This window comes from Cheilinus undulatus, linkage group 14, assembly GCF_018320785.1.
Source record: "Cheilinus undulatus linkage group 14, ASM1832078v1, whole genome shotgun sequence".
Taxonomy (NCBI): domain Eukaryota; kingdom Metazoa; phylum Chordata; class Actinopteri; order Labriformes; family Labridae; genus Cheilinus; species Cheilinus undulatus.
In genome coordinates this window covers 24668268-24684353 of record NC_054878.1, presented here as the reverse complement: position 1 = coordinate 24684353, position 16086 = coordinate 24668268, and the positions used below count along the sequence as shown (strand labels likewise).

At 40.8% G+C, this 16086-nt stretch overlaps 2 protein-coding genes across 2 annotated transcripts in view; both read right to left on the bottom strand.

The window, feature by feature from the left end:
• Positions 1-5556: 5556 nt before the first annotated feature.
• On the bottom strand, positions 5557-9348 carry sox7 (SRY-box transcription factor 7). Its single transcript, XM_041805340.1, has 2 exons — positions 8935-9348; positions 5557-7958 (listed from the first exon to the last, which is right to left on the bottom strand). Exons 1-2 carry the CDS (start codon positions 9164-9166, stop codon positions 6976-6978), a joined length of 1215 nt encoding a protein of 404 aa, XP_041661274.1. The 5' UTR covers positions 9167-9348; the 3' UTR covers positions 5557-6975.
• A 5045-nt stretch (positions 9349-14393) lies between these two features.
• pinx1 (PIN2 (TERF1) interacting telomerase inhibitor 1) overlaps positions 14394-16086 on the bottom strand; it is a 37800-nt gene continuing 36107 nt past the window's right edge. Inside the window, exon 7 of the mRNA XM_041805341.1 lies at positions 14394-15810. Within this exon, the coding sequence (XP_041661275.1) occupies positions 15079-15810 (732 nt within the window). The 3' untranslated portion in view covers positions 14394-15078. The remainder of the gene's footprint in view (positions 15811-16086) is intronic.

Genomic DNA, 16086 nt, shown 5'->3' with positions numbered 1-16086 from the left:
TAAATAAATAAAGGTTTGAAATTTGCAGCTATTATCCCTCACTATAAGTTAATGTAACTTGTATTTTATATTAACATTATTCGATTAATAAAGAAAATATACAAATTTTTTTCCCAAATACCTTTTTCTTGATTGAAATGTGCTACCGTTGCTAATAACTAGCTAGCTAGCATATGCTAACACTAGTGCTCTAGTTTGCTAACAGTACAATATCTGCTAAGTCACCAATATGGTATTTATTGAGGTTGTGAAGTGGCCATTGTTCCAGTCAATCCTTAAATGGTTTTGAGTGCACCAATAACATACTGCATTTGAATATACTTCTAAGGCCAGTCACACACTAGATGATTTTTGAATCTGAAACAATTTAAAAAACGTTGGAGACCACAGAAATTAGGACAATTTTGAATGACTTTTCATCTCTAATAGTCTGAACGCACACGCTAAAATGCCAGTCTATCAGATCACCGGGGACCACACACACCTGACCTGCCTGCGACCTCGCATGATCACGTGACTTCAGAAAAAACAAACACAGAAGTCTGTCAATACCCACTTGCTGTCCCTCCACAACAGCAGCAAAAATCCTAAAACAAGGGAAGACTCAGAATGAAATCCTGTCTGAGTGAAGCTACAGTTGTGTTTATGGTTGTGAGCGGTGAAATTACATATGACCAGCCCAGTGATGCTACCCAGTCTGCTCGCTCTCACTGGTTGTTGTGGGTACTCTGTCTGAGGCTAACCTTGCAAAGCAGATGGATATGCCCATTTCCTTGTTTTTCACCGGCGAATACATCTTGTTAAGCTTCCATCTGGACCGTTTGGGCCCAGTTAGAAAGTGACAGGACCAATCAGCAACGAGGGGTAGTACTTTCAGGCACAGCGGAGTCGTGACATAAACAAGCAGCAGCAAGAGGCCAGTGCAGATATGGCGGAAGAGCTTAGCATGGATGCTGCTAAAGCACCAGTTTTATCAGAACTTGATGACATTTCTTTGTTAAAATAAGAACAAAGAACAGCAGTGAGTTGTTATCTTTTCAAAAATGACAAAAGTCGAGTACTTACATGTCTATAGTCGCCATGTTTCACGTTATTACGTTATACAGTGTGCAATTTGGGACATGATACTTGTTTGGATACAAACTGCTTTTTATTTGAAAGAAAATTAGGAATTTAAGGTAGATTGAAGATTATGACATGAACTTAACCACTAAAAGAGGAACTTGGTAAGGATTGAAAATGAAATAACATAGACTGTGAAAAGAATTGGACAAACCCTGTGTGATGTCAGCTGTCTGCTTACAATAGGCAGACTCAAACAGTTTGAGAAGCTAATTTGCTGCGGCTTTCATATTGAATTCCCTGTCTTAACCAAACTTTGGATCAACCTGACAGCCTGCCCACTAAGCTTGTCTTCCTGTCAGCTAGCTACCTAGCATTCTGGCTGACAGAAACGTAGCTTCTGCCTGCCGAGCTATCTGTCAATCAAATGAGACCTGCCAATCAGTCCACAGTGAGGTTTTTCCTAAATATAATCAAACCATTGTGGTATAAAAAAATCACCACCGTACAGTGAGAGCACGTGAAGACAGTAGCTAATGAGACACGTTTGGTTTTTTGAACCAGGCTGTAAACCAGTTTATTTCTAGTGTAAAAACCGGCTTTTTAACAGGTCTTCAGGTGGGAGTTCCGGTGTTCCTGCAGCCAGCCTCAAGTGGACATTCTCTGTGTTGCAATTTTTTGCACTTCCACATAGGACCGGAGGTTGCTGCATGGAAAATAAGTAGTGCCTGACCTAACAAATTTTAGGCTTTGTAATTAATTTATCCCAATTAATTGCATATTTCAATCATGTGAGAAAGATGAAAGATTTTAAGTGAATGTGACATTAAGGTCCAGTGATGAACTTATTTTTCATCACTGCATGAAATGTTGCAGCAGCTAAGCCAAATATGCTGAAAGGGACAATAAAGCTTGCAGTTACTTGCAACTGAAGAATTTAATGCACTAATTATGGACCTTTATTAATTGCTACGAAAGCATGAACTGTGATAGCCCTACTGAAAACATATTTAATGATGACAGTGTTTCCAGTTGTTAAAAAGTTGTGTCATTCCAGAAATAGCTTGCATTTGTAATAGTAGTAATAATTTTGTGCAGCTTTTTGTATCAGCTATGAATAAGTTATAACTGAAGTTATGGTGTAACTTCTACCCTTCTTTGCAACTAGTTAAGTTGGGGATAAAGCTATGTCACTATGGTTGCACCATGGAAAAGTAAGTTTATCATAACTAGTAGAGCATAAGATACAGTTGTTTTGTCTAATTGTCTCTAAGCAGCTAACAGGTGAAACAACTTATGCTAATTACTGTTAATCCTCAAACAGTGTCGTAAGTGTATAAAAAATATGACAAAGTATTTTTAATGTGTGATAACTAAAGCCTGCACCCTATACCTAGAGCCAGTTTAAAATCAGAGTGAGAGCGAGTGATGAAATAGTCCACAAGATCATTTAACGTTACTTTATTGTTGGACTGAATGCTGATACTAAACCGCCAGGACAATTGTCTACCCCTCGTTTTCTTCTGAGTTATCCCACCTTTCAAAACTATCACAAAGACAATTTTACTGAGGACTTTACACCTAGTAGGACAGAGTTATTCAATTACAAATTAAACTGGGCCAAATTTTAAGATAAAGAAATGTAGCCAGGCCAGACATGCCTGGTGCCTAGTAAGCAGCAGGTCATGTCAAATTTTGAACCAAGGCAGATAATTTGATGAAAACTATGCACTTTTTAATCATGGTATCCCTTTTAAATTTGGCAACATGACAAAGCACATGAAAAAGTGCATTATTGTGCCTATTTGAACATAACCTGAGGTAGTAAAAATTGTTTTTCTCACTTGAATAAAAAAATACAAATAAATAATTTAGAATGAAAAAACAAAATGAAATTCTGTAAATAACAATTTTGGTCACATCTTACACAGGCATATCTTCAAGTGCATAAAAACTAAATTTGCACATGTAGTTACAGTTCAAAACAGCGTTTTATACCCGGCATCTTAGGGCTACTTTTTTCAGCATTGCTAGCCTTGTTTCAAAACAACACAGTGCATTGTAGGTAGACTATTGCAAGGCGACGTGGAGTGTTGCATTCATAGTCTGAAACACTGTGGGAATTGATGAAAACTTGTGAAACAGGTTGCATCTCTGGCATGACCACAGGCTGGGCCCCTTGGGGGTTGGTTAATAGGCCTGTACTAGGAGGTGGGCATGAGATTTGTTAGCAAACGGTGTGACTCTGTAGCCTGACACATCAGATGGATGTGTTTTACACATCAATCTGGGAAAGCTTAAATTGGAAACTTTTGGGAAAAGGCAGAGGCTTTGAAAAAAACTCAGAGTATGATTGGAACGTTCTGTCTGTCACATTTCTATGGGCCAATCAAAGCAACAAGACACGTGACGTAACCGCTATCGAGCTGTGTGTGCGCAGCTACTGAGGAATAACATGAAACATGGCGACTAAAGACATTTAAGTGCTCGACTTTTGTCATTTTTGAAAAGAGAACAACTCACTGCTGTTCTTTATTCTTCTTTTACCAAAGAAATATCGTCAAGTTCTGATAAAACCGGCGTTTTAGCAGCATCCACGCTAAGCTCCTCTGCCAATCGCACCGGCCTCTTGCTGCTGCCTTTTACCTCATGACTCTGCTGCACCTGAAAGTACTGCCCCTTGTCGCTGATTGGTCCTGTCACTTTCTAACCGGGCTCAAACAGTTCAGATGGTAGCTTTGCAAGATGGATTTGCCAGTGAGAAACAAGGAAACGGGTATATCCATCTGCTTTGCAAGGTTAGTGACTCTGTTTTGCATTTAATGATCCATGTTTATCTGTGGAGCATTTTCATTTGCCAAAGGATGGCCTGAAAGAAAAAGTTGGAAACCACTGCCATAGAGCTTAAAAAGTTAAAGTTAATCACTAAAAACTCACCGATTACACAGAACCTTACCTTAGTATTCAAACATGAAAATGCAGGGCTAATTTTTCCAGACTGTCCTTTGACTTGTGGTGACAGCCATGGCATCAGTCTGAGTCTCTGTGGAAGTTAAAAGTTAATAGATGTAACTTTGAGCATAAATAGTATTTAATACTAATAAAGTTTTCCATTATTTTCATTAGTCATGTCAGTTATAATTTGTTCTGTGAGAAAATGTCACAATAACTTGAGGGAAAGGCGCTGGATCAGATATTAAAAGACAATTTCAGCAGGTTGAGTGGACTGGGTTACATGAGTTACATTGTGTATTTTAATTATCAATTTTTTAAAAATTGAATTATCCAATAGCATTCTAGTTTACATAAAAATGGTCTGATAATTTAATTTGGCAGATTTCAATTAAGTTTGTCTCGAAGGTTTAAGGAAACCGCGTCAACTGAAATCATGAAATTGAACATTTTTGGACTTTATCATTTAATATTTATGACATTTTATGGCCTGTTATCTTTTTTTTTTTTTAAGTTTCCAGTGTGGCCAGTATGATTTGACGCTACTATGTATAAAAGTACTGAGCATGGGGAATTATTGTACCATTTAATAAAATCTGAACCCTCCTGCAACTTCTGCTCTGCTAAATTAATGTTATTCTGCGTGTTACACCAGGATGCTTTGTTGACATGAGTCTTTGTCCTTGTGCGAGTCCCAGTGTCCTACCCTGAGGTGGTGGATGTGATTGTTGAGATATTGCCAGGCATCTTTACCGAGGGAGTCTACAGCAGCACCCTGAGCTGACCCTGACATCTCTGGGAGTACTTTCTCACCCTGTATGCCTCAGGCGCCACCTTTCCAAAATATGATCACTGTCACATGGACCCTCTGCAGAGCTCTTAACGCCCCTGCAGGCTCAAAGGGTAATGACCTAACCCCGAAGAAATTAGCTTGCATCGGATAGTCACGAATAGTGGGGCTTGATGAATGTTGTCATACTGGTCAGTTTAATCACATTCACTGTTAAATGTGTCAAAAGCATAAGTACGGAAACAGAAAGAGGCCAGTTTTGGTATGTTTTCTGAGTTTCTGTTGCTAAGGTGCTACAGGCCAGGTTGACGAAGCCTCTCCCGGAAAAAATGTGGGTAAGTAAAGAAGGGTAAGTAAGATGCTAATCAGCGCAGCAGTGTTTCCTCCCGCTTGCCGAACAGTGGGTTCCCTTCCCTCTCTCTGGCTCTTTAATGCAGGGCCCAGCCAGGCCCAAACATCCTGATGGAGAGAGGCTTTTCCCTTATCAGTCAGGAAACACCGCTCCTCCGCCACATCCTCTTTACAAGAAGCACGACTCAACCATTCCCAAAAAATGCAGGAAGACCAGCCAGACTCCAGGATTTGTCAAAAGCCCCCTGAATTCCTTTTATCGAAAAAGAAAAATTCAAGAGAACAGAGAGGGTGAGAGCAGAGCGGGAGAGGGGGGGCTGAGAAAAACGAGGAGGGTGTAAAACAGTCGACGAGGTCCTGGGATTTATTTTTTTATTTATTTTGCACAGATTATGAAAAAGTCTGCATCAGCAAGATAGAATAGGTGGTGAGGGGGTGGGGGTTTTGGGTGGAAGGAGGGTGGGGGTCCAGAGTGCCTAAGAATGGCACCCAGAATAAGACTCCAAGAAAACAAAGGACGGTTGAGATGGAGGCGGGTGGCGACGGCTGTGCCTGTTTTACACTAATCCTCTGAACCGGGATGAAATGAAAGCGAGAGGAGACGGATGGAGAGGGAAGATGTGACAGAGGGTGGAAAAAGCGAGCAGGGGAGTGGGTGTCAGAATGGGACACTTGCACTAAAACGACACTGAGCAAACAAAATGAAGAATGCATGCTGTGACAGTGATAGGTGGCGGATGGACAAGTGGCGAATGCCACATTTAAAACAAAAAGAAAAAACCTCTTAACATGGGTCTTAATGTTTTTATTCTGGATTCTAATTGCATTCATAATGTGCTTTATAAATCAGCAGAAAAGTGTTCATCTGCTGTTTAAAAAGTATCAGAAATCCTGTGTGTGTGATTAAATGAGCAAAATATGTAGTCTGTAAGTGACTTTATTTCTATAAAAATTGAACTTTATTTAAATTATTGTCTTTCACAAACCTAAATCAGCATACAGTTATAGTTACCATTATTATTTTCATCATAGAGGTTATGATTATATATTATTAAGTACTTGAGAGGAAGTATAAACGCCTTTTTCCATCATTATACACCCTTTTTTGTTACATTGCATAAGAAATGTCCGACTAAAACCTCATTCAATTACAACTACTGAGGTAAAACTCCCAAGCTAATGAGAGTTAGAACATAGACTATAAACATTCGAATGGAAAGCGTTGAGAATAGCATTACAGTTAGCATTTCGCCAAAACATCTAAGGACTTAAATTAGCTTCTAGAGAGCATCTGTACATGCCGCAGTGGCAAAAGAAACATTTACAAGTGGACAACAAGTCCGCTACGATTGTTCTTCTGGTTTACAAATCTCATGACAAGTGGAGGTGGCAGACTAGAGTTCATGTCCCTGAGTTGTCCATCTCCCTTTCTTCACAATCCTCTGCTTTTTTCTTGGTTCTTCCCTCAGCTCCAGACAATCATATTGCTCAGTAGTAAGTCCAGATGCTAATTAAAGTTGGGAATTACAAATGAGAGCACAGAAATCTTTTCCTTACTAGCACCCAAATGTAGCGTCTTACAACATTTTCTCACTGTAGAGTCTCTGATGAGTCCAAAGTGTAATGGGTGCTGTGACCAAGCTTACGAGGTGCCACTGTTGTTGTAATGGGCACCCATAGCGTCCATGAGAGATGCTACATAAAGATTTGATATTACAGACAAGGGCACAGAATTTTTCCTTCAGCACCCAACTGTGGAGTCAGCTAAAAATTGCTCACCCACTTGCGTGTTTCAAGTTTCATGGGTGCTGTGCCCTAGCTTACGAGATGCCGTAGTTGTTATAGTAGGCCGCTGTAGCGTCCGCAAGCACCGAAATGAGGCTGGTTTCTGACGTGCTGCTGGGACACGCTGAAGTGTTAGCGCTGGATGCTACCTGGATGTGTCCTGTGACGGTCATGCTGCCGCCCTGCTCAGGGTGAAAACTGCTTCCAGTCGAGTTCAGGTACTGGTCAAACTCATTACGGTCTACCTCACCTAGCAGCTCTGCCTGGCTCAGTTGGTCCAGAGTCTCAAGGTGAGCCTGCGTCTCTGGTGGGGGGGACAGCTGACCAAGGTGGCCCTGGTGCAGCCCGTGGTGGATCTGGGGGAAAGTGGAGGTACTGTAGTAGGACAGCGGAGGAGGACCAGGGATGAGTCCAGCACCAGAGGGGGTTTGGTGCATGTGGGGGATGTGAGCTATGTGTGAGCTCCCGCAATGGATCTGGGTCTGGGTGTAGTCAGTGTGGTACGGGGGCGGGCTGCCCATGTGGGTCTGATTCTGGTGGTGCTCATCTGGACAGGAAGCAGAGGAGGAGCAGGAGACAGAGGAGCTACCAGTATAATAGGAAGGGGGGACATGCTCATGGTCCACGGCGTCTAAGGGGGACATCTCAGGGGGCGTGGGCAGACCATAGGGGTACGTGTCAAAGCTGCTGTTTGAACCCGCCGGATCCCTGAAGCTCCTCACGCTGGGCAGAGCTGGGCTGGGGCTGGAAAACCTGCTGCTGACAGGGTTAGGGCCACCCTCATCTTTGTCAAGGGGGTGGCAGAGGGCTCGCTGCTCAGGCAGGGCGTTCTGATCTGGGGCCAGGCCGCTCAGCAGGAAGCCGGGGTCCACGCGCTTGCAGATGCGTTTCAGCTGTTTCTTCCGGCGAGGACGGTACTTGTAGTTGGGGTAGTCCTGCATGTGCTGCACCCGGAGCCGCTCTGCTTCCTCCACATAGGGCCGCTTCTGAGGGGGGGTCAGGGCCTTCCAAGATTTTCCTGCAATAAGGAAGAGAGAGACTTATTAATTTATTTTCACGAAACATCAGGTTAGGCCTTAAAGATTATTCTTCATTAATCTTTATCATCTTTTTTTAATCATAGTTTGAGGTATGTTAAATGTACAGAATAAAGGAAATTTATTATTTACAGTTTACATAACCATACATTAACTTATAATTTTTTCAACTTTGAAAATACTAAGGTACACTCAATTAATAAAAAATTAGAATCTTATTTAATCTTTTAAATAAAAATGAATTATTAAGATGAAATTTATACTAACGTGCAAAATAAAAAGGTAGTATTTTAAAAGAGACATAAACAATAAAAAAATACGTTTTCTTTTACTAAAAATGAATAATTTAGCCTGCATTAATGTGACTTAGAATTAGAGTGTATCCCAATTAAAAAACTAGACAAAATGTATGAAATTTTTTTTTAAAGCACCTATCTCTCTGGTTCCTGTTTGAAGAAATAAAGGCAGGTTACTTTTTTTCTTTTGTCGTTATTATTCCATCAATACACTGATTACAAATGCAAAACTTTTCCACAATTGGCGTTTGAAGATTTTTTGACACTGTCAGATTTTGGGTTAACAAATAAACACAGATCTAAGTTACGTAAATCATCTTAAAATTTAACGCCTTTTGCTTCTTTGTGTCCGTAATCCGGATGGGTTTTACGGACGCACTGACGTTTGGTAAAAAAAAAAAAGTAAAACATCACCAAATTTCTATAAAGGCCTCGTTTTAAACATTTTCTCTAGATATAATAAATTATCTTTGTGTTTCTTTTTTCTCCCGCGTCCACTTAAAGAACTTGTGTCAAACAGCTGAGGCCTGATGGGAATGTTTTTTTGGACAGTATAAATTAAAGGTAAGCAGGCTCGTTGCAATAATAATGATAACAGAATTAAAACACGTTGATTTTTATTCATGTCAAAACTTTATAAAAAAACTTTTTTTCATCTCACCCAACATCTTGCTGAGCTCGGCGTTGTGCAGGTCCGGGTTTTGCACCGCCAGCCGTTTCCGCTCATCTTTGGCCCACACCATGAACGCGTTCATGGGCCGCCTGATCCGCGGCTCCGGAGCCTTGTCCGCGGGGCTCCTGTGGGGGCCATGCCCGTCGGACACGTCCCCGTCTCCTGGAGGACACTCGAAGGACTCGGGCCACGACGAGTACGCGCTGATGAGGGCTGCCATGTGCGCGCGCTCCAATTGCCAAACTTTAGATGCGCGTCACGCCTGGTGTCTGCCAAGTTGAGTAGTGTAATTTAAAAAAGTAGAGAAACTGTGTGAAAAGATCCCACACAGGACAGCAGTCAGATTTCAGCTCGGGTCTGGGAGACAGCACAGATGTGCGCATGCAGCGGCTCCTGCCTCTGACTTATGATTCAGTGTTTCCTGCTGGATGGGGGGAGAGCTTTATATTTGAGGAGCAGGTTCCAGGAGAAGCCCCGGAGGACTCTCGGCTCCTCCTTGATTGCATGTTGAGCCCCGTGAAAAAGAGAGAGAGCAGCATTTCAACACCACTAACTACTTACACTGGCCTCACAACAAAACACTTTGCACTGACTCTGTGCAGTTTTGTTTCAGCTGAAGTTAAAATGGTATGAATCAACTACAGAGCAGTTCATGGTTACTTTTCAGATTGTAAAGGATTTTATTCTCAAGGGACTGAAGTTTGTCTCTGATTTTTAACATCCATAGTTTAAATAAAGCCTAAATGTCAATGAAATATTAAACAGGATTTAGGCAGCTTCAGCTGTCAACAAGGAAACCATCACCAGGCAAACTTATCCAACCTGTTCTACAGTAAACTCAGTCATCACACAGGCGTCACTGGAGTTTTCAGATTTTCACAGAATTCATACCCCTTGCAACGAAACACAAAACTTATATAAAAGAAAAAAAACCTTTCCTCCTCCATTTCTAAAAATATCCACATTACATTATAGTATCTAAATTCCTTAAAAAATATAATTATATAGCTCTTCATTTGGGTTGCTGATCAGTTTTCTCTGAACACATCTGTGGGTGAGAGCAGAGATAAAACCAGTGAATATACACTACAAACAAATCTGTTTCCTTCTGTGGTCAGGCGCAGGTGCGTATCAAATCCAGGAGTTCCTGTTGACAGGATACTCTTGGGCTGCAGCCATGAAGTAGCTCACACTCTCACACAACACTCATGCACTGCTTAATATCAGCCACAGGTCAGTGGTTAGCTGGCATCGTCTTGCAAAATTCATGTAAGGTAGTTTAAACTTAAAAAATCTAACTTTTGTCTTGCAGGATGGGCCAAAATTGAAATCAGCGTTTCCCAAGCATCAAACTGAAGTGTCAGCTTTAGCCCCCCCTCCTCAACAGGAACAGGATACGGCACCTGAAGCCGCAGATTGTGCACAGAGCAGACACATCAGTGATATATTGGGTTGTACTCACACTGCTGTTGTGATATGGGCCACACTGATGTAGACTCAGCGAAAGTCAGACACCCAGCAGTAAGAGAGAAAGTGAGTGAAGTTAGACAACAGTGAGAAGCAGGTTTCACATTATATTTAATATTTGGGATTAAGAAAATTGGGGGTATCAGTAATGAGTAATAGCTGTGTCTGTTAACCACTGCGTGGGTGTGAGTGCTATCAGCCTGCTGTTGTTCAGCCTTTCACAATAAAAGACGTGTCTGCTACAGACTTAGGAGGGGTCTGTTGCTTGGGGGGGGGGGTTACTTTACTATGGCAACAGTTTTGTTTAATTTAGTCTCAGTCCCATCATGCCCTTGGACAAAGTGTTTAGATGTCTGTTACACAGTGATCCCTGCTGGGGCTCTTTTGGTCATGTGTCTGGCGGATTGTTATTGTTTTTGATGTGAGACACATTTGCATAATGAGTAAAGCTATCCACTGAGTTAGAGTTTAACTTTAGGTTTTCTTAAAGGTGCAGCATGTACTAGTACATCTCAAAAAATTAGAATATCATAAAAAAGTTCAATACTTTATGTCACTCATTTCAGAAAGTGAAACCCATATATTATATAGACTCATTACACACATAGTGGTGTATTCCAAGACTTTATTTCTTGAAATTTTGATGATTATGGCTTACTGATAAGAAAACCCAAAATTCAGTGTCTCTGAAAATTAGAATATTGTGAAAAAGTTAAATATTGGAAAGTCATGGTGTCACACCCTAATCAGCTAATGAACTCCAAACACCTGCAAAGGTTTCCTGAGCCTTTAAATGGTCTCTCAGTCTGGGTCAGTAGGCTACACAATCATGGGGAAGACTGCAGACTTGACAGATGTCCAGAAGACAGTCATTGACACCCTCCACAAGGAGGGTAAGCCACAAAAGGTCATTGCTAAAGAAGCTGGTTGTTCACAGAGTGCTGTATCCAAGCATATTCATAGAAAGTTGAGTGGAAGGAAAAAAGTGTGGTAGGAAAAGGTGCACCAGCCTTGAGGGGATTGCCAAGCAAAATCCATTAAAGAATTTGGGGGAGCTTCACAAGGAGTGGACTGAGGCTTGACTGAGGCACACACCAATAGACATGGGCTAAAAATGTGGCATTCCTCGTGTCAAGCCACTCCTGAACCAGAGACAACATCAGAAGCGTCTTACCTGGGCTGTGAAGAAAAAGAACTGGACTGTTGCTCAGTGGTCCAAAGTCCTCTTTTCAGATGAAAGTACATTTTGCATTCATTTGGAAATCAAGGTCCCTGAGTCTGGAGGGAGAGGTGGAGAGGCACAGAATCCACGTTGCTTGGAGTCCAGTGTGAAGTTCCCACAGTCAGTGATGGTTTGGGCTGCCATGTCATCTGCTGGTGTTGGTCCACTGTGTTTTCTGAAGTCCACAGTCAACGCAGCCATCTACCAGGACATTTTAGAGCACCTCATGCTTCTTTCTGCTGACAAGCTTTATGGAGATGCCGATTTCATTTTCCAGCAGGACTTGGCACCTGCCCACACTGCCAAAGGTACCAAAAGCTGGTTCAATGACCATGGTGTAACTGTGCTTGACTGGCCAGCAAACTGGCCTGACCTGAACCCCATAGAGAATCTATGGGTTATTGTCAAGAGGAAATGAGCGGCACCAGACCCAACAATACAGATGACCTGAAGGCCGCTATCAAAGCAACCTGGGCTTCCATTACATCACAGGCTGATCGCCTCAATGCCACGTCGCATTGATGCAGTAATTCATGCAAAAGTAGGCCCAACAAAGTATTGAAGGCATGAAAATGAACATACTTTTCAGAAGCCTGACATTTCTGTTTAAAATATCCTTTTTTAACTGATCTTATGTAATATTCTAATTTTCTGAGACACTGAATTTTGGGTTTTCTTATCTGTAAGCCATAATTATCCAAATTTCAAGAAATTAAGGCTTGAAATACTTCACTTTATGTGTAATGAGTCTATATAATACATGGGTTTCACTTTCAGAAACGAGTGACAAAAAATATTTTACTTTTTCCATGATATTCTAACTTTTTTAGATGCACTAGTAAAACTGGGAATATCAGCAACATTTAACAGTCCATTTTAGATGCTCATTTCTCTGGTGGAAACTGGAATAAAAAAATCTGTTTCTGTTATTTGGTTCCTTCAGTGGTAGCATGGAAGCGTACAAAAATCCCCTTAATGCTACTAGGCTAAATATTTTAAATAATTTTACTTTATTATAGAGCTGTCATTTTACCTGAACAACCTGGTTGGAGATCTATTCTCTTGTTCTTGCTAATAAAGAGAAATCATATTTTACTGTATGACTGCTTAGTAGCTACTCAGTGCTCAGTAGTTAAACTGTAAATGTAATACTTTTTACTTTTACCTGAGTAGATTTGTAGACCAGTACTTAAGTAAACTTTAACCAGAATAACCAGCTTTTTCCACCTCTGCATTCAGGTGTCTTTTTTTTCCTTAAGGTGCACACTTGATAAATACTTGCTTTTGTGCAATGATGGTTTATGAAACTAAACTGGATGCAAGAATGACTCAACATTCAGGGAAAATAAAAATACCTAGACAAGAGATGCTCGCAGTTATATTCAGGATGATTTAATGAGTAAAAGAATGTGATGATCAAGGTTTCATTTTTCTAACTTAAAAACCCGAAATAGTGACAAGGAAGGCTGCAATGTTTTGACGTGTGACTGGACAGCTGTAGTTTCCTTTTTCCTCCTTTGACTCATTCCTCCCGCTGTCATTGCTGAACTAGACGGGCTTGTTAGAAGCTCCTCTGTCACGTCAGAGAAAAGATTTTGTAACCCTGTGAACATTTGAAAGTGGAAAAAGTGACTTGTCATTTTCAGCTGACCAGATCACTGCTCCACAAAAGCATCACCTTGTCTCTCTGGTATTTCTGTTTGAATACAGAAGAGAAAAAAATCAACCAAACATGAGTGACTATTTGGATTTATTTAAAAACAGCATTGATCCCATTAAACTATAAGAATCTGTATTTTACAACAAACATCCTGAAACTGCATCGGTTTAGATTTGTCAAGTCACAGATACTGAAAGACAGGACTTATTTGTGAACCTTAGAAAAACTAGTGCTCAGTCCTTAGGAGAGATTATGTATATTTCACCAGTAAAATATTGTTTCAATAAATAGCAATGGAGATGCATGGGATAAGACAACTGATTCTGAAAGAATATTTCATTACGTCAATACATTAGAAATTGACAATTTGGCAATGAATTACAAACAGTGAAACAGGTACGAATTTTTATAATTTAGACAATTTGATGCCAGATAGAGAAAATTGATTTTTCTGAAGAGATATATAATGCACTGTTTTTTGCTTGACTTAAATGTTAAGTAATATTGAAGCCACAGCCTGCTCCTGCCAGGCTTAGCTTATCCAAGTATGTAGCCTGGAAACTGTTAAAACTGAAAAAGCTTTCCAGTTCCAGAGCTTACTGACATATTTTGTCCTGTTAAAACTCTTTCCACACGTGTAACCCTGAAAATTACCAGAAGATTTCAGGGCAACCAACCCTGAGATTTTCCTGACTTGTTTGTTCACGCTTGACAGTGATGGCAGTGTTTACCTTTCAGGCAAGAAAGAGATCAGGGAGGCAAAAATACAAAAGTACTCCTAACACATGTGACCCTGACGTTTTTGGAAATCTTCAAGGTAACCTACATTGACAATTTTTCTTGCTTGCTCACACTTATTCTTCAGCAGGAGGTTTTCCTGCAGTTTGCCTGCAAGTCAGTGGGAGAAATTCAAGTGTTTTGTATTCACACAAGCAGATCACCCTGGTAAATACAGGAAATATTCAGAAGGGTTTGCAAGTGTGAATAGAGCTTTAGTTTAATCTACACAAAATCCCAAGTTTTCAGAGACAACGTTCTCTATACCCCTTTTCACACATGTAACCCTATAATTTTCTGAAAATTAGTTTACCTTTCCAGAATATTTTCTGACTTGCTTTTCACACTTGACCCTCACAGCAGGAAGTGTTACTGTTTGCCCTTCAGTCAGTGGAGGGGTGAGAGAGGGCAAAATAAAGCCCTTTTTACACTTGTACAAAATTCCTGAAAATTCCCTGAATTAACCTGGATGAGCTGCATGTGTGAACACAAAAAGCAGCTTTCAGCTCTGACTCTGCAAGCCCCTTGTACTTCTCCCTCCCCCGCCCCCGTTTGACTGACAGGCAAATTGCAGGAGAACTTCCAGCTGTTTGAACAAACAGTTGGGAAAATTTCAGGGTAGGTTGCATGTCTGAAAAGAGCTCCATAGGGCTCCATATGCTTGGAGGGAAATTTCAGGGTGAAGTCAGGGTGAAAAAACTGCTGTTTGCATTCACACATGCTGCTCATCCTGGTAAATTCAGTACAATTTTCAAGAGTTTTGTGTGAGTCTGAAGTCGTGTACTTTCCTTTAATAGCATAATTTTGGCAAGAGAGTTAATAAAAAGCTTGTTGTCCTTCAACACAGTAAGAACAACAATCTGAGCTAAGTTCACTTTTAAGTTTTCAATGTAAATAAATGTATATCATCCCTAATTAATTTGTTTTACAAGGTCATTAATTCACCACGTTTCCCCACTAACATGAGAAGTTTATGAAGAGAGTGTATAACTGATGAAACCAACAGCTAGTTATTTAGTTCCTGTTCTTGATGTTTCTTTTTCTTTTTCTTGTCCTTTTTGGATTTCTTCTCTACTGGCTCCTGGTCATCTTCGTATACAACATCCTCAGCCTCCTCTCTGTGTTTCTTCTTCTTTTTTTGGACTATGCTATGTTCTGTGTTTTGTTCCTCTGTTTGTGTGTGTCCATTTGTTAGCTCAGCTTCCTTTTTGTGTTTTTTATGCTTTTTCTTCTTGGATGAAGGCAGCTCCTCACAGTTGTCCTCACAGTTCTCCACACCAGAGGGGGAGCTGCAGGTCTCATTTGGAGCTTCTTCACTTTCTACCAACTTTCTCTTTTTCTTCTTTTTCCTTTGAGGCTCCTGTTCTTCATTCCCATCATCCTCAATGACGATAGGAGTTGAAATATTTTCTTCCACCATTTCTATATCATCAGAGGACTTCTTGCTCTTCTTCTTCTTTTTTTTCTTTTTGAGCCCTTCTGAGCCATCACGGCAGACAGAGGAGGGATCTGGTTCTTCAGATGGTCGTGAGGTTTCGTCTGCTTCCTCTCCTGGTGAGGCTTCAGTCATTTGGGTCTGTCCTCTGGCTTTTTTTAGCTGAGCCATTCTCTGAGCGAAATACTCCTGCATGGTGAGAGAGCTGGTCACCGTCTTTGTGATGGATTCTGCATCCAGTTCAGGGGGGGCAGGAGTGACTGACTCCTCCGTGTCAGCCTGAGAGTCGCTGCTGTTGTTGTCCTAGAACAAAAAAACACAAAAGTTAGGATTTATTTTAGAAAGTCTACACAGAAATAGACACAATGGTGGACAAAGGCGCTTAAGTGATCATCAATCATCACAGAGATTAAGCAGCTAGATTTAGTTGAGTGGAAAGGGCCCAAATAGGATGCTGATGTGACAATAGGTGTTAAAGGACCACCTTAAAATAAAGTGCACATCTGACATTTATCATCTTCTTCTAGCTTTAAACATCCAGCTGTGTGTCCTTTTGCTGTCAGCTCCTTAACACCACTT

What these genes read in the sequence shown, in the direction of transcription:
- sox7 (XM_041805340.1), bottom strand. Translation starts at nt 9,166, where the DNA reads ATGGCAGCCCTCATCAGCGCGTACTCGTCGTGGCCCGAGTCCTTCGAG. An exon ending in CGAGCTCAGCAAGATGTTGG is followed by an intron (nt 7,959 to 8,934) that starts GTGAGATGAAAA and finishes TCCTTATTGCAG; the next exon opens with GAAAATCTTGGAAGGCCCTG.